We start from the raw sequence: 14,198 nt of genomic DNA, 5'->3' as shown, positions 1-14,198 counted from the left end.
ATGTTTCCTCGAGGTGGCGAATGACAACAACTGTTTCTATCCTGGATCCCTTCCCGCACGCTTTGCTTTAGACCACCATATAACTGTGCTCGAGGTTCTCCGTGGAAAAGGCTCGAGTGTCAGAGGTAACACCCATACTAGCGACAAATTCAAGAATAATAATATCCGGATGGCGCCTTACTTTGAGTCTGTAAAGGTAACTCATATCCGAGTACCCACAAATTTAGTGGCTAACTGGATAAGGCAGTCTTTCGCCGACATACCACTCACGGACATGGGTGTCCCAACTGCGGAGTTCCTGGAAGCTTCCGACGGGCTCGTAGGGATGTTCGGTAAGCTTGTTAGAAAGTCAAATACATCCCTAGCGTGTTAACTCTACTTCTTCTCTTGTCGGGTTTACAGATTTGCTAGGCGTAGGCGTTTTCTCCTTTGTCCAGTCCGATATCAAAAGCAACATACACGTCCGTCTTTCACCTCTCCTCAGGTAGTAATGGCGCTTCATCCGTCCTTATCTTGACACTCAATAGGGTGTACGGACTACATTCAAGGCGAAACCGCTTGATCGTCATACTCTCGAAATGCTCGTTAAAAGTGAAGCGACCGATCATCATAAGCACGGGACAGGTTGTCTGCGTCGGCTCTTGCGGTATGAATGATTGTACTGTTCCCTCTGACGCGCCGCACTCAACTGGATTTCTGAAAGAGGTCTTCTCTTCACATGTCGTGCACTACAAGAATCACGAGCAAACCCTCACGAAGAGAAGCTGCAACCAAGTTTCTCACGGGCATATGATGTCGTTCTGCGTCGACATCATGGTTTCGCAGTGCGAACCGTGGTACAGGTCGCGTTACGAGCATGCCCCTACCGCCGTGATTTCTATTCCCGAATTGCACAGGGTGGCTCGCAGGAGAAGCTTGACGAGGAGCTCGCGCGCTGGCTAGCAGGACTAGATGCTATCGTGCAACGCATGGCCAAGTTCTACGAGTCTGGAGGTCATGGCTCGATATAACGTCAATGCACGGCTGACCGCTTCCGACTTCTGACTATCGCTTATTCTCCCCATGCAATTCAAGAATATATTCTTACACTACAGATATTTGAGTGGTTGACATTTAGCTTGACAAGTACATGAGATCAAAACATATTTCTCTGAACTGGACGGTTTTGCCAATCACAACCAGCTTTTCTCAATGAAGGATCCTGCATCTTTCACCCAGTCCTGCGTTTCCCCGTGTAGTGTGAGTTCAGTATCGAACAAATGTTCTCCTGGTACTCTGTAGTATCTCAACACTTCTTTCTCGTCTTTTCCTTCCGCCCATCCATCGATAGCCTTGTAGTTCCGCAGGTGCTCGACGAATAAGTCAGCTCCTCCCACTGGCGAAATCGAGTCGTCCGAACCTTGTACAATAATAGTCGGAGGAAGTACGCGCCCATCAATGATCCTATCTTCCGGATGCATTCGCCGTTTTCCTGGAGTAGTATCACGTTCTGGACCGAACAGTTCAAGAATACGACCATGCTGTTCAGCACAAGTTGCAAATAGGGCACGGTCAGCGAACTCTCCTGAAGGTTTCAACATTGGCACGCTCGTTAATACCGGCTGCTTTCCCGTCTTTTCACGTTCTGCGGCAATGGAAGCCAGGTGATCATCAACCATTGACACGGGAAGCTGCGGAATACCGAAAATATTCTTTTCGTACGCCTGCGTCCAGTGTGGAGTGCGGATAGAAATATATGGATATATCGCGATGACTGCGCGCGGCTTTGGCTCGTCAGGTGAAGTAACTTCTTTACTGGACTTGTGATACGTGAGTCCAATTTGGAATGCGCAATATCCTCCGGCACTTCCGCCTGCCAGGAGTATCCTGCTCAAATCCGGCTGGAGACCTCGATGTGCTGACTCCACGACTTTGCCAAGATTCCCAACGACCCATTCCCACGAATCGTGTATATCATCCAGGACGTCCTCACATGTCGCCTCAGGGATCAACCTGTGGTCTGGACTAACGGCGATAGCACCATTTTTTATTATCAGGTCAATGAGCCATTGAGACCACCACGGCTGGAAATCACGTTGACCTCCGATCTTCAAACAATCGTTAGATTATTAGATTGATTTCGCTTGAGATTACCTTGCGGAAAACATACCAGCCAGCCCGGGTGGAAATTCAACAGTATTGGACGCTTCACCTTCCATTCGGCAGATCCCGGCCCTGCTTCAACGAGCTTCTTCGGAATCATTACATCAAGGAGAATAGGATGTCCATCAACGGTCTTGTAAGTATGCGTTGAGATAGCGAACGGGGCAAACTTGTCTGGAGCGGTCGACATGGTGGCTGGCTTAGTGAGGTGCTAGTCGTGCTGCGAGTTTATGGGCATTTATAGGTATCCTAGGTGAGAGATGCATTTGTTACATTTAAGCTTCACTCCCACAGTTAGTAAGTCATCTGACGGACGCTGTATTTATAGTGCGGACCGTGAGCACAACTCTGATCTTTATACCTTCTCAGATAACGATAAGGTATTTAGATTGCTGACGTTACAATGATCCACAAAGCGAGTTCATAAACACGCGTACATATCATATGTGTGCTATGGGGCGGGTGAGTAACAGTATAGTAAACTGGGATGATTTTTACTTTTACAGGGACTACAACTAATTGAGGCACCAAGCTCAGCATTCTCACACTCCAATTCCTACTTGTGTCGCATAATATCGAAAGCAAGAATACACGCTGTGCGCAACATTCTCGAGCTCTTAGAACCTTTGGCAATTCGAGGTAATCATCTAGCATAGCTGCGCATATCAATTCTATTGTATCTATCAATGGTTTTGGGTTTGGGCGTAGTTAGTGAAAGCGGAGTTTGAGGCAGGCTGAAATTCTGTGGCAGTGTGCACAAATACGCATCTGACAACTATTGTTGTTGAGTTGTTGTCGTTTCTCGGCGGAAAAGTTGCAAGAGTAGCTTGATTACTTGCATAGAGGTTGGGCAAAGAAAGAAGTTTATCTATGGTCTGATATTTGCAAGGTCTAGACAAGGACGACGCGCTAATAGGAACGAAGCAAAAATGAGAATTGACATTACGATGAACAGTTCATATTCAAAGACCTGTTTACAAGTATTGAAGACTATTACTATGAAATTCTACAAATCAAAAAGACTGCTCATCGAGATCTTTACAGCATGGTAGATCTCTAATTGCTTCAAACAGAGTAGTTATTGCAACATCACTTTCAGGAGTACGCAGTCGGTAAAAGGTCTGGATCCCTCCTCTAACGTCTCTTTGCGGCCTATTAGCAAGATACTCCTTCGAAATAGGTCCTTCATCTTGACTTATGATATCGAGCTCGTCTTTGGAAGATGTCGTTTCTGCCGTATCGTCGTCGGTATTGACACCGGATTCTTCATGCGAACCATTGTCAGAGTTGACATCGGAATTGTCATTGCCGTCACTATTGGTATCGTCGTTGTCATAATTCAATTCATCGACAGAGTCTTCCACCGAATCACCATCTGTATCACTGTTGGAATCTGAGTCGCGACTGCTGCACTCATCACTGGAATCGTCATTGGATTCAACACTGGACTCCTCGTTAGAATCGTCGCCCGAGATACTGTTAGATTGACTTTGTTGTTGAATGCTGGACGAATCCGAGGACGGAATATAACTGTCGGCGTCTCTTTTTCTTCTGGATATAGCAGGAAGATTGTCCCTGGTAAACGGTTTATACGACCACCAATCGCCAGCAATGGGTATCCCTATGATCGAATCCACATCCTTGTTTGCCTTGAAAAATAGCTTGACTTGTCTTACAAGGGCTACATAAGCCTCGTCTACTGCAGCTAATACCATGAATGGTGTATTGTCGACAGGAGAACATTTGATTTCCGCTATTCCGACGAGCCTTGACTGGGCTTGAAACCACACAGGTCTATCTGGTCTATCACTGGCAAAGCCGCGCCGCCTATCAACGAAGCGTATAATTCCAAAGTCAGGTATCAGCCATGTGGTTTGCCTTTTCCCTTTCTTCTTCTGGATCCTTCGTAAAATGCGTGGCCGGGGTGTCATTGCAATGGATTTAAAGCGTGCGATGATCATATTTATGAAGATATCCCATGTCCCGTACCACACGTCCTCGTAGCCACGATGTTGCGCATCACCGGTCCGCAAACGTTACTCATCAATCAAAGCCTTGTTGCTCTTAATCGAAAGGCGCAGCTTTCTCTGTGCATTATTCCACACTTCGTCCATAGTTCGCGTACTGGCAGATAGGTGTTAAGTTCGTAAACGATTCAATTGTAGTAGGACTCACCATGGAGCACACAATGAGAACCAAAATTTACAGTAGTCTTTCTTGAACTTGAGAGTGGGGGGAGCGGGGGGAAGCAGGGGGAAGGGGGAAGGGGGAAACACAGAGTATGGGTTGGTGGTTCTATGCCAGTCTGCTACAGATGCCTGCATTTTATATAACAAGCGAGAAGGTGGCTTGGGTAGACGCTTCTGAATCGATAAGCCACGCTGCCAGAGACCGGCCACGATTTTTTTCTTTATTTCTGCTCATGGCCAAACGCTATGAAGGTTTCCTGTAAGACGTACCGGATATTGCCGAACCACAAGAAGCGGGTTAATACATTATTAGGTAACGAGTCACGGGCCTCGAGCAGACTACAAATGTTGAACGAAGCCACCATCGAAGCGCACGACGAAAAGCTTATAAGCGGACCTCCCACTCTAACTCCAATTTGCTCTACTGTGCTACTCTGCTACTACCGATGACATCAACACCTAAAGCCGAGGATTTTGTCTCTCAGCCGAAAGGATCTTTGAATGAAACGGCTGTCTTGAGGTGATAATTCCTTTATCCTTCTGCATGCCGATTAGTGGACTCACGAGATGTACTAGGAATGCGCTTCCAAAAACCAAGCATAGAAAGCGTCATACTCCTAGACGTACTTGGGTGTACGGTTTCTGGATGAAGCTTAAATATTATCGACAGCAGGCCGAGAAGTACAATCTCGATTGGCAGAATCATCCCGTGGGCGTGTCTTTCTCCATACTTCACAACCTAATAGCTGCCACGGGCGTCTATTTCTCTGTCCGTAGCGTGAGCTATCGCGGAAAAATGGCTATGATACTAGTGTTTGCGGAGGACGACGATAGACGAAGGATAAAGAAGAAGGAATTCTCGACAAAGCAAATGGACAGGGTCCGGAAAGAGCTTGGGCTTCCGAATGGGACCAAGCCACGGTGGTATGAAAGCAAGGGAGAGGAATACGACCCAAATGTAGGACTTGAGAGCGAGGATGAGGAATTCCCCGATGGCCCCTACGAGAATCCGTACATGACTTCGGAAGATTCGTACCAGATGGATGGGACAGATACTGTACGCGATGGCTGTGAAGTGCTTAAATAACTTATTTTTCGTTTAAACTATGTGTATTGTCGCAGTATCTTTTTTATTTTGTTCTATGTATTCTATACCAGTGATATTGACCACCATATACAGTTGAGACAGTGTGTTTGTTCTCGAATTCTCAATACACTATGATATCGCTACTCAAGCTTATTTGGCTAATCGGAGACGCACTTTCGGAGGCTGACCACAGTGTCACTTTATGCGTGTTAAGGAAGCGAAAGCTAATGAGGCAAGGCGTATGTAGTCTTCTCATGTTAGATTGTGGTGCATTAGAGTGGCTAATTGAATATAATTTGAACCAGATGCCTGATTTCACAGGATTTTGCTGTAGAGGGCGTATGAAAAGGTGACTGTACACGAATTGAGCAGCTCGAAAGTGCGGATGAACAATTGTTTAAGGGGAAATAGTACAATAATACTGATATTTATTACAAAATACTCAGCGATGTTGATCTAGAAAGAATTGCTCAAGTGCATGCAGTGTTATGCTAGTTCGAAACGTTGCCCATAGCTGCACATATCAATTCTATTGTATTTATCAATGGCTTTGGGCTGGGCGTAGTTAGTGAAAGCAGAGCTTGAGGCGGGCTGAAATTCTGTGGCAGTGTGGTACGTATTGATGAATTGTTTCGTTGTTGCATTGGTTGCATATGTATGTTTCAATGAGATGGGTATTGGAGGTCTCCATTTACCCCATCTGTTCCTGGGTGAGTATTCACCAGTGTAAACCGCCGAAAGAGCCACCTTGCTCCTTGGCCTCAAGTGTACCATATGCATATGGACCGAACCAGGCGATTCCAAGTAATTTCTACGCATATGTATGTAGCTCTAGGAACAGCTTAATGTAGCTGCCGGAAGGTGGAACGGAGCGCAAATACGCATTTGACAAGTATTATCGTTGGGTTGTTGTCGCTTCTCGGCAGAAAAATTGCAAGAGTAGCTCGACTACTTGCATAGAGGTTGAGCAAGGAAAGAAGTTTGTCTATAGTCCGAGATTTGCAAGGGCTAGACGAGGTCGACGCACTAATAGGAATGAAGCAGAAATGAGAATTGACATCACAACGAACAATTCATATTCAAAGACATGTTTACAAGTATTGAAGACTATTACTGCACATGACTCCCTAGTAGATCCGTTTCGGCATTAACTCCAGTACATGATCGGGAATATTGCGAGCACCAGGGGTTGGTTCGTTCGACAATCACGTCAGTCTCACCAGGTAGCTTCTCATCATCACTTTCGACTTCTTCGTTTGAATCATATCCCCTTCCGTCAAGTTCATACCATCTCGGCTTCGTCCCAGCTGGGAGACCAATCTTCCTTCTTATCTTGTCTATCTGTGACTCGGAAAACTCGACGCGGTCCAACCTCCGTCTGTCGTCGTCATTGGCAAAAGCGAGGATCAATGCAGGTTGACCCTTGTATAGTGCAGAATGTGCACTAAAGAAGACGCCAGTCGAAAGTATGAGCGAGGTCACAAATTTGTCGACCATATTGGAACCATGTTTCTGCCAATCAAGCTTGCGTCTCTCTGCAAGTCGTCGCATATGCTTGACTTTGAACCAGTATCCGTACACCCATTCTCGCCTATCGACAAGACTATTCTCTTCTGGGAGCATTTTCCTGTAGGATTTATCAGTTTGCGATTGTCATGCCTCGACCCAAGAAAGCCAGAAAGCCACCTCAAGTCGGCAAGAGCGTTGAAGCCTCGCGAACGCTGTTCAAGGACGGCGCTGTCGTCTTGAAAATACTGTGACGTAGGCATTGGTTGATACGGATCGAGATGGTGGAGTGAAAAGAGGAGAGGAGAGATAAGCCGGATGCTTTTAAACAACCTCTGACCAGTGAGTCCTGAAACAAAAGTGTCGCGTGACCGTCAGCATCGCGTCCCAATTTGGAACCCTTTTCGGGATATACCGTCATGTGATTACTCTTTACAGTTGCCACATCGTTTGTACTTTGATTCCAAAAATCCAGGTTGCCGCCGACTTTGTTACTCAGAAAGTTGGCCACAATTCCGATCTGCTTATCAAAAATACAGATGTCAAGGCCAATGAGGAACGTGCCTGTCCTTGTCATGATCTCGTCTGGATAGAGAGGAAATGAGATCGCTGATAGTGGCTGACCTTTTGGCGGCTGACCTTTGGCAGGTGAAGCTACTAACCTCCCATATAAAACGCATGCATAACTTACGGTTCTTCCCAACCTACATTGATTACTCCACTATTTGTGCATTTTTTATACACTTAACTGCCAATCCTTGTCTTCTTGTTTGGCTCATACATACATGGCCCAGTGCGTTCAAGTGAATTCTCATAGTTATTTTTTCTAACTAAATGCATAGTCTGCTGAATGTCCGAGATGTCATCGCCAATTACAAAAATAAGGAGCGTATTTCTATTGCAGTCAACAGACTAAACATACGCGCGACGCGTGACAGAACCGGCCGTGAAACTCATCGTGGCCTCGAGTACATATGGTATTGGACTTGGGACATTGTGATTAACAGGATCACCTGTCGCTACGTCTCACTTTCAAAGATCCCACAGCCTCGTATAATGCGAATTTTTGAGGTCCGAGACGAGGAGCACTCAAAAACACGTGTCCCGGACATTGGCATTGTACGCCATCTGGACGAAGAAGTGATAGAAGTCGGTGGCGAGGAATTCTTCTTCCCTGCTAAGTCGAAGCTGGTGGCTATTGGGGAGATCAAGCCCGCACCCCGGGATCCTTCGATGAGGATGGTCAAGTTTGCAATCTCAGAAGCTACTACTGCGCTTATGTTACAGGCAGGAAGCTTCTTCCTAGCATTTCCACAGAGAAAAGCTATCGTTGGTATTTCCGTTGCTGGAGATTATTGGAGTTTTCGAACGTTGCTCAGGACTGACTTTGAAAATGACGCCGACATCGACGATCCCGATCCTGATTATCTGCCGAGTGACCTGCTATCCTCGTTGTCCCCCGACCCGATGGATATATCCAACCAGTCAACCCCCGGTCCCTTGGATATTATCGGCTCCGACGAGGAATTTGAATATCCAATTTATCAATTGCAAACTCCTGAGAGTGATACTGCAATCCACCGTTTAGTTGACGCGATAAAGAGCTTGGAGAACTTGGAGGATTCTGCGGAGTTCAGTAGAAGGCCTCTTTAGTCTATGAGTAAGTTCAGGTCATCTTGCAGTTAACTCAATTAACTCTGCAATCAGAAACATGCTCTGGATCAAAAGTTTTCACGTTTTCTTTCTTTTATCCATATGCTGGGTGCTTCGTGTTGAGCTCGTTCAAAGATATGAATGTAATAAATTCCTTGAAACCCGGAATTCACAAGTACTCAGCCACACTAGATTATGGCAATTATTTAAATCAATTGTATACCAAGTTACAAATTGATGTTGCCTACATGCACTGTGCCACGCCCGGTTTGACTGACCAAAGCATTAGACTGAAGGTGGAGATGTCAGCCACTCAAAGCTCTGTAACTTTCACAGACATTGCTGACTTCATACATACAGTGAAACCTCTCATTAAGCATTGCCCTTGGTGGACATAAAATGTAATGCTTAATAAAAGGTTATGCTTGTTAACAAGTAAAATTCTAGTGTCTACAAAGGTAATGGTGGACTTGAAATGTCATGCTTAGTGAGAGGTTATGCTTAATGAGAGTTATGCTTAATGAGAGGTTTCACTGTACTTCATTTTTTCATATGGCTAAACGCACTAAGGAATTATTATTGTTTTCCGCACACACACCAAACACTGCTAGGTATTGCCGAGTCGCGAGAAGCTCCTTATTTTATTAATATCATTAACGACTTGAACTTTTTTTAAATGAGAAGATCTAACGCTTACAAAGCCACCGTCAAAAGGCTCATATAAGTATAGATTTTGGTCCAGCTCGAATTTACTTTAATCCGTTGCCACCGATGAGACCAACACGTGAAGCCAAGGGTTTTGGTTCTGAGTCCACAGGAGTTCTGATTCCAATATACTACCTCGAGGTGATTCCTTAAATCATCTACATTCTCATTAATAGACCCAAGAGATGCACCAGAAATGCGCTTCCCCAAACTAAATCTAAGAAGCATCACAGACCTAGGCGAACTTGGGTGTACGGTTTCTGGATGAAGTGGAAACATTACCAACAGCAGGCCGAGAAGTATAATCTCGATCGGCAGAATCACCCTGTTGGCGCGTCTCTTTCCATAATTCACAACCTTATGGCCGCAGCACGTGTCTACTGTCGTGTCCGAGGTGTTATTTATCGAGGTAGAACGGCTATGATACTAGTATTCGGCGAGGATGATGACAGGCGAAGGGTAAAGAAGAAGGAATTTTCGACGAAGCAAATAGATAGGATTCGAAAGGAGCTCGGGGGATCAAGCCACGGTGGTTCGAAGTCGACGGCGAGGATTACGATCCAGATGTAGAGCTTGACAGCGAGGACGAGGAGTTTCCCGACGCCCTCGATGAGCACCCGAGTTTCAGTGAGGAAGATCCGTACAAAGTTCTTGCCGATCAACGGGTCGCGATGAATGAGGAAGATATAGGGTTCCGCTTCATACTACAACAGATTTGAAAAAGAAACATGCAAACACTAGAAAAGGGAATTCTATTTACGTTACGACTTCCCAATTCTGAACAGTTCTTAACCAAAAACAAGTGTATACGTTTCTATATTGAAAAAGACTGATTGATAAAGCAAACATTATTCAGGGCTGAACATACGTACATGTTAAAAAGGTTGCTCGAAAACGTCTCTGCAGGACGGTAAATCTCTAATTGCTTCAAACAATGCAGTTATTGCAGCATTGCTACTATCGGTCTGTAATTGGTAAAAGTGTTTGAGCCCACCACTTATACTCCTACACCGCCTGTAGGGAACGTATCCTTCTGCAATCGGGTCTTCATCCTGGCTTATAACGTCGAGTTCATCTTTGGATGAATCTGTTTCCGATGTCTCGTTGTCATTGTTGTCATTGTTGTCATTAGCCCGGTCACCAGATTCGTCAGCAGGGTGGTTGTCCTGATTAGAACCAATGCTATTGCTGTGATTGCTGCCAACATCGTCGTCTTCATCAGTTGACTCATCGCCAGAGTCTTCAGTGGACCCATTACCAGAATCACTATCGGAGCCCGAATTATCGTTGTTGGGCCCTTGTTTGGAGTCTTCATTGGATTCATCACCGGACTCACTGTCAGAATCTTCGCTCTGGCTTCTTTCAGACCCGTCATGCTCTTGACTGCTGGGCAAGTCCGAGGATGAAATATAACCGTCAGTATCACGTTTCTTCCTCTGCACAGTTGGATTATTGCCCCTGGTAAACTTTTCATATGACCACCAATCGCCTGCAACAGAGATTCCTATGATCGAGTCCACGTCGGGATTTGCCTCGAAGAAGAGTTCCACTTGATTTATAAGATCTCCGCGAGCCTCGTTGAGAGCGTCCAATACCAGGAGTGGTGAGTTGTTGATAGGAACACATTTGATTTCGATAATGGCAACAAGCCTTGACTGCTCTTCAATCCATACTCGTCGACCTCTACTATATCCGCGTCGCCTTCCAATGTGGCGCACGATTCCGAAGTCGGGGATTCTCCATGTAATACGTTCCTTTCCCTCCTTCCCAAATCTCCGGACAATGCGCGGCTGGGGTATGAGGCCAACGGACTCGAAGCGTGCAATGTTCATGTTCAAGAAAGTATCCCATACACCATACCAGACATCTTCGTAGCCACGATACTGTAGATTGTTGATCCTAAGACGTTCTCGGTTTACTTGAATTAGGATACTTCTAATCGAGATATACAGCTTTCTCTGCCAATTACTCCACGCCTTGTCCATAGTCGTCATACTGGCAGTCAAATGTTAAGGTCACGAACAACCCAACTGTAGTGGGACTTACTGTGGATTTCTTGATAAGCGCCAGAATACACAGCAGCTTTCCTTGGACTTGGAAATAGAAAAGGTGGGGAGGGGGGGGGAAGAGGGAACTCGAGACGAAATGCAGGTTTGTGGTTATGTGACTTATGTCAGTCTGATACAGATGCCCACATTTTATATTGCAAGCAGGAAGGTGGCTTGAGTAAATGTTCTTGTTCAGTCGCTTGCGATGCATCGATAAGCCACACTTCCAGATACCGGCCACGAATTTTCGTTTGTTTTTACTCATGGCCGAATGCATTGAAGGTTTCCTGCCTGTAGAAGACGTTTGCCGGATATTACCGAGCCACAAGAAACCGCTTATTTTATTAGGTAATTAGGTAACAAGTCACGGGCCTCAACGTTAACTTAAAGTCACTATCACACATCACGACGAGCAGTTTATAAACAAGCCTTCCACAGAGTTTCTCTTTAACCACAACTCGCCTTCCTCCGCTGCTTGTCATGTCTTCAACACCCAAAGCCGAGGATTTCCCCTCGCAGTCAACGGAAACATTGAATGAGACCGCTACCCTTAGGTGACTCCTTATTCATCCCTTGGCTGTTTAGTCGACTAACGGAGACGTACTAGGAACGCGCTTCCAAAAACCAAATCCAAGGGGCATCACAGACCCAGACGTGCTTGGGTGTATGGCTTCTGGGTGAAGTGGAGACATTTCCGCCGGCTTTCTGAGAAGTACGGCCTCGATTGGCAGAATCACCCAGTGGCCGTGTCCTTCGACATATTTGACCATCTATGGGCTGCGGCGCGTGTATTGTGTCGCATCCGCGGTGTTAATTATCAAGGGAAAAGGGCTATGATACTAGTGTTCGCGGAGGATGATGACAGACGAAGATTGAAGAAAAACAAATATTCGGCAAAGCAAATGGATAGGTTTCGGAAGGAGTTGGGGCTTCCAAAAGGGACCAAACCACGGTGGTTCGAGGTCGACGGCGAGAATTACGATCCAGATGTAGCTCTTGAGAGTGAAGACGAGGAGTTCCCCGACGCCCTCGATGAGCACCCGAGTTTCAGGGCGGCAGATCGAACTTTAAGAGATATTGCTGACGAACTAGCCATGATGGAAGAGGAGGAGGCTTAACACTGCAGCTGTGAATTGCTTCAATTGCAGCATTTCTTACGAGTTTAACGTGTACTCCTTTTTGTTTTGTATATCAAACCCTAGCGACAACTAACAGAAAGTATTTCTTCTTTATTTCTCAACCCAGTGAGATAACTATGACCTATCAAGCCAAGCGGCGGCGCATTTTTATGCGTGTTGGAAAGGCAAGAGCCACAGCACATCAGGATCCATACTCTTGAATGAGGTCATGCGAACTTGTCAAGTCGTGTATCAGAGTGACTGTATTGAAGATAATCTAGGCCAGATGTCTGATTTCGTAAGGTTTTACTGTGGAAAGCGTGCTGAAGAGGGAAAAAAAAAACTCTTCGATCACCAGAAGTGGCTGAAGCTTTCCTTGACTATACGTCATATAGTGGAACATGTGCGTCGCTCCACATCTGGTCACGAGAAGGCATATACTATGATTTACTCCTATGAAGAGGTAATGTGTAGTGCAAATTTAGAATCTTAATGCTCACCTTGCGTAGGCCATTGTTGTAGCTTATCAACGACCTTGTTAAGGTCCTGCGAGAAACACCAATTTAGTACATAGAAATCATATACGTTGGAAGCAGGCGTTCGTCTGTATGCTGGATTTGTTCATTAAAAAGTAATATGCTGAACGAGCACCACCTGCTCATCAGAACAAAGTAAATAACGAACATAGTGACAAAAATGTACATTGAAAGTAATGTCTACAAGCATTGGGAACCAGTTTACTTTTCAGGACTTCCTAACAGACGGGCATCTACTTCTACCAAAGATCCAGCATGAGATCGGGAACATCAGGAACACTTTCGTATATTTCCGTCTTCTCGCCAGTATCATCAGGGAACCGTTCATCCTCACTCTGGAGTTCCTCGTTCGGGTCGTATCCCATTCCGTTGAGTTCGTACCACCTAGGCTTCGTCCCTGCCGGAAGACCGATCTTCCTCCGTATGTTGTCCATCTCTAACTCGGAGAACTCGTTGCCGTCCAACCTTCGTCTGTCGTCATCTTTGACGAATCCAAGAATCAGAATAGACTGGTTCCTATATGTAGCAGCAATAAACACCAGTCGATCGTGATACATAGTCCATTATCTTGTTTAAATACTTGGAACCGCCTTTTTGCCAATTAAGCTTCTTTTTCTCTGCAAGGCGTCGCATGTACTTGATTTTAAACCAGTAGCCATACACCCATTCGCGTATATAGACAGTAGTTGACTCAGTGAGCAGTCTCCTACTAGAGTTATTAACTTGCGATGTCCTAACCAAAAGGAACCAGAACATTACCTCAGGTCAGCAAGATTATTGAGACCTCGCGAGTGCTGTTCAGGATTTACTACGTCAACTTCAGGGTGCTGAATCAAAGACATAGGATGAAGTAGAAGGAGCCAACCAAGGAGTACAATCTCGACAAAGACAACCGTGTCGTCTCTTACCTTCCGAGGAGGCACGTGATGTTGTTCGGCACAAACCACCATGTGGGGCATTTCACAATTTCTTGCCTTAAGAAATAACTTACATAATGATAAACATTATTTGAAATTTATTTTCCTATTTTTGACCAGCAAAAATTATAAACAAAATTTAAAACTTTCTTTATACAAAAACTAGAAATTATTGTTAACATTTCTTCATTTGTGAAATCTTAAAATAAATAGAGATAATAATCTAAAACATGATTTCAAAACAAAATTAGAAATTTTCTTTTGAATTTTTTGTTATTCCTCTGTACTAGTAATGAA

General features: G+C 45.1%; 10 protein-coding genes across 10 annotated transcripts; 5 read left to right on the top strand and 5 right to left on the bottom strand.

Moving 5' to 3' along the window:
- The first annotated feature begins 25 nt into the window (after positions 1 to 25).
- Positions 26 to 1,057, top strand: FOMMEDRAFT_148564 (glycolipid transfer protein). Its single transcript, XM_007269965.1, has 5 exons — positions 26 to 196; positions 248 to 332; positions 403 to 461; positions 528 to 646; positions 704 to 1,057. Exons 1-5 carry the CDS (start codon positions 170 to 172, stop codon positions 1,008 to 1,010), a joined length of 597 nt encoding a protein of 198 aa, XP_007270027.1. The 5' UTR covers positions 26 to 169; the 3' UTR covers positions 1,011 to 1,057.
- A 40-nt stretch (positions 1,058 to 1,097) lies between these two features.
- Positions 1,098 to 2,614, bottom strand: FOMMEDRAFT_22792 (alpha/beta-hydrolase). Its single transcript, XM_007269757.1, has 2 exons — positions 2,150 to 2,614; positions 1,098 to 2,087 (listed from the first exon to the last, which is right to left on the bottom strand). The coding sequence occupies exons 1-2, from the start codon at positions 2,330 to 2,332 to the stop codon at positions 1,173 to 1,175; spliced, it is 1,098 nt and encodes a 365-aa protein (XP_007269819.1). The 5' UTR covers positions 2,333 to 2,614; the 3' UTR covers positions 1,098 to 1,172.
- Positions 2,615 to 3,155: 541 nt separating this feature from the next.
- FOMMEDRAFT_30986 (uncharacterized protein) lies at positions 3,156 to 4,103 on the bottom strand (the record flags this gene model as incomplete). The annotated part of the gene is made up of 1 exon (XM_007269795.1): positions 3,156 to 4,103. One exon carries the CDS (start codon positions 4,101 to 4,103, stop codon positions 3,156 to 3,158), a length of 948 nt encoding a protein of 315 aa, XP_007269857.1.
- Positions 4,104 to 4,730: 627 nt separating this feature from the next.
- FOMMEDRAFT_148562 (uncharacterized protein) lies at positions 4,731 to 5,499 on the top strand. The gene is made up of 2 exons (XM_007269964.1): positions 4,731 to 4,851; positions 4,908 to 5,499. Exons 1-2 carry the CDS (start codon positions 4,778 to 4,780, stop codon positions 5,416 to 5,418), a joined length of 585 nt encoding a protein of 194 aa, XP_007270026.1. The 5' UTR covers positions 4,731 to 4,777; the 3' UTR covers positions 5,419 to 5,499.
- Positions 5,500 to 6,136: 637 nt separating this feature from the next.
- FOMMEDRAFT_148561 (uncharacterized protein) lies at positions 6,137 to 7,199 on the bottom strand (the record flags this gene model as incomplete). Its single annotated transcript, XM_007269963.1, has 3 exons — positions 6,639 to 7,199; positions 6,300 to 6,403; positions 6,137 to 6,229 (listed from the first exon to the last, which is right to left on the bottom strand). The coding sequence occupies exons 1-3, from the start codon at positions 7,039 to 7,041 to the stop codon at positions 6,137 to 6,139; spliced, it is 600 nt and encodes a 199-aa protein (XP_007270025.1). The 5' UTR covers positions 7,042 to 7,199.
- Positions 7,200 to 7,709: 510 nt separating this feature from the next.
- On the top strand, positions 7,710 to 8,577 carry FOMMEDRAFT_148560 (uncharacterized protein; the record flags this gene model as incomplete). The annotated part of the gene is made up of 2 exons (XM_007269962.1): positions 7,710 to 7,717; positions 7,767 to 8,577. The coding sequence occupies 2 exons, from the start codon at positions 7,710 to 7,712 to the stop codon at positions 8,575 to 8,577; spliced, it is 819 nt and encodes a 272-aa protein (XP_007270024.1).
- Positions 8,578 to 9,546: 969 nt separating this feature from the next.
- On the top strand, positions 9,547 to 10,001 carry FOMMEDRAFT_160101 (uncharacterized protein; the record flags this gene model as incomplete). The annotated part of the gene is made up of 2 exons (XM_007269961.1): positions 9,547 to 9,741; positions 9,780 to 10,001. 2 exons carry the CDS (start codon positions 9,547 to 9,549, stop codon positions 9,999 to 10,001), a joined length of 417 nt encoding a protein of 138 aa, XP_007270023.1.
- A 156-nt stretch (positions 10,002 to 10,157) lies between these two features.
- On the bottom strand, positions 10,158 to 11,276 carry FOMMEDRAFT_30981 (uncharacterized protein; the record flags this gene model as incomplete). Its single annotated transcript, XM_007269794.1, has 1 exon — positions 10,158 to 11,276. One exon carries the CDS (start codon positions 11,274 to 11,276, stop codon positions 10,158 to 10,160), a length of 1,119 nt encoding a protein of 372 aa, XP_007269856.1.
- Positions 11,277 to 11,799: 523 nt separating this feature from the next.
- FOMMEDRAFT_170293 (uncharacterized protein) lies at positions 11,800 to 12,533 on the top strand. The gene is made up of 2 exons (XM_007269960.1): positions 11,800 to 11,884; positions 11,938 to 12,533. Exons 1-2 carry the CDS (start codon positions 11,811 to 11,813, stop codon positions 12,446 to 12,448), a joined length of 585 nt encoding a protein of 194 aa, XP_007270022.1. The 5' UTR covers positions 11,800 to 11,810; the 3' UTR covers positions 12,449 to 12,533.
- A 662-nt stretch (positions 12,534 to 13,195) lies between these two features.
- Positions 13,196 to 13,845, bottom strand: FOMMEDRAFT_142655 (uncharacterized protein). Its single transcript, XM_007269959.1, has 2 exons — positions 13,744 to 13,845; positions 13,196 to 13,690 (listed from the first exon to the last, which is right to left on the bottom strand). Exon 2 carries the CDS (start codon positions 13,539 to 13,541, stop codon positions 13,224 to 13,226), a length of 318 nt encoding a protein of 105 aa, XP_007270021.1. The 5' UTR covers positions 13,542 to 13,690; positions 13,744 to 13,845; the 3' UTR covers positions 13,196 to 13,223.
- Between the last annotated feature and the right edge of the window lie 353 nt (positions 13,846 to 14,198).

The sequence above is a fragment of the Fomitiporia mediterranea genome (genome assembly GCF_000271605.1).
Source record: "Fomitiporia mediterranea MF3/22 unplaced genomic scaffold FOMMEscaffold_11, whole genome shotgun sequence".
NCBI classification, from domain to species: domain Eukaryota; kingdom Fungi; phylum Basidiomycota; class Agaricomycetes; order Hymenochaetales; family Hymenochaetaceae; genus Fomitiporia; species Fomitiporia mediterranea.
This window is presented reverse-complemented; position numbering and strand designations above follow the sequence as displayed.

What these genes read in the sequence shown, in the direction of transcription:
- FOMMEDRAFT_170293 (XM_007269960.1), top strand. Translation starts at nt 11,811, where the DNA reads ATGTCTTCAACACCCAAAGCCGAGGATTTCCCCTCGCAGTCAACGGAA. An exon ending in AATGAGACCGCTACCCTTAG is followed by an intron (nt 11,885 to 11,937) that starts GTGACTCCTTAT and finishes GAGACGTACTAG; the next exon opens with GAACGCGCTTCCAAAAACCA.
- FOMMEDRAFT_148562 (XM_007269964.1), top strand. Translation starts at nt 4,778, where the DNA reads ATGACATCAACACCTAAAGCCGAGGATTTTGTCTCTCAGCCGAAAGGA. An exon ending in AATGAAACGGCTGTCTTGAG is followed by an intron (nt 4,852 to 4,907) that starts GTGATAATTCCT and finishes GAGATGTACTAG; the next exon opens with GAATGCGCTTCCAAAAACCA.
- FOMMEDRAFT_142655 (XM_007269959.1), bottom strand. Translation starts at nt 13,541, where the DNA reads ATGTATCACGATCGACTGGTGTTTATTGCTGCTACATATAGGAACCAG.
- FOMMEDRAFT_148564 (XM_007269965.1), top strand. Translation starts at nt 170, where the DNA reads ATGGCGCCTTACTTTGAGTCTGTAAAG. An exon ending in CTTACTTTGAGTCTGTAAAG is followed by an intron (nt 197 to 247) that starts GTAACTCATATC and finishes TGGATAAGGCAG; the next exon opens with TCTTTCGCCGACATACCACT. An exon ending in CGGGCTCGTAGGGATGTTCG is followed by an intron (nt 333 to 402) that starts GTAAGCTTGTTA and finishes TCGGGTTTACAG; the next exon opens with ATTTGCTAGGCGTAGGCGTT.
- FOMMEDRAFT_22792 (XM_007269757.1), bottom strand. Translation starts at nt 2,332, where the DNA reads ATGTCGACCGCTCCAGACAAGTTTGCCCCGTTCGCTATCTCAACGCAT. An exon ending in ATTTCCACCCGGGCTGGCTG is followed by an intron (nt 2,088 to 2,149) that starts GTATGTTTTCCG and finishes GATTGTTTGAAG; the next exon opens with ATCGGAGGTCAACGTGATTT.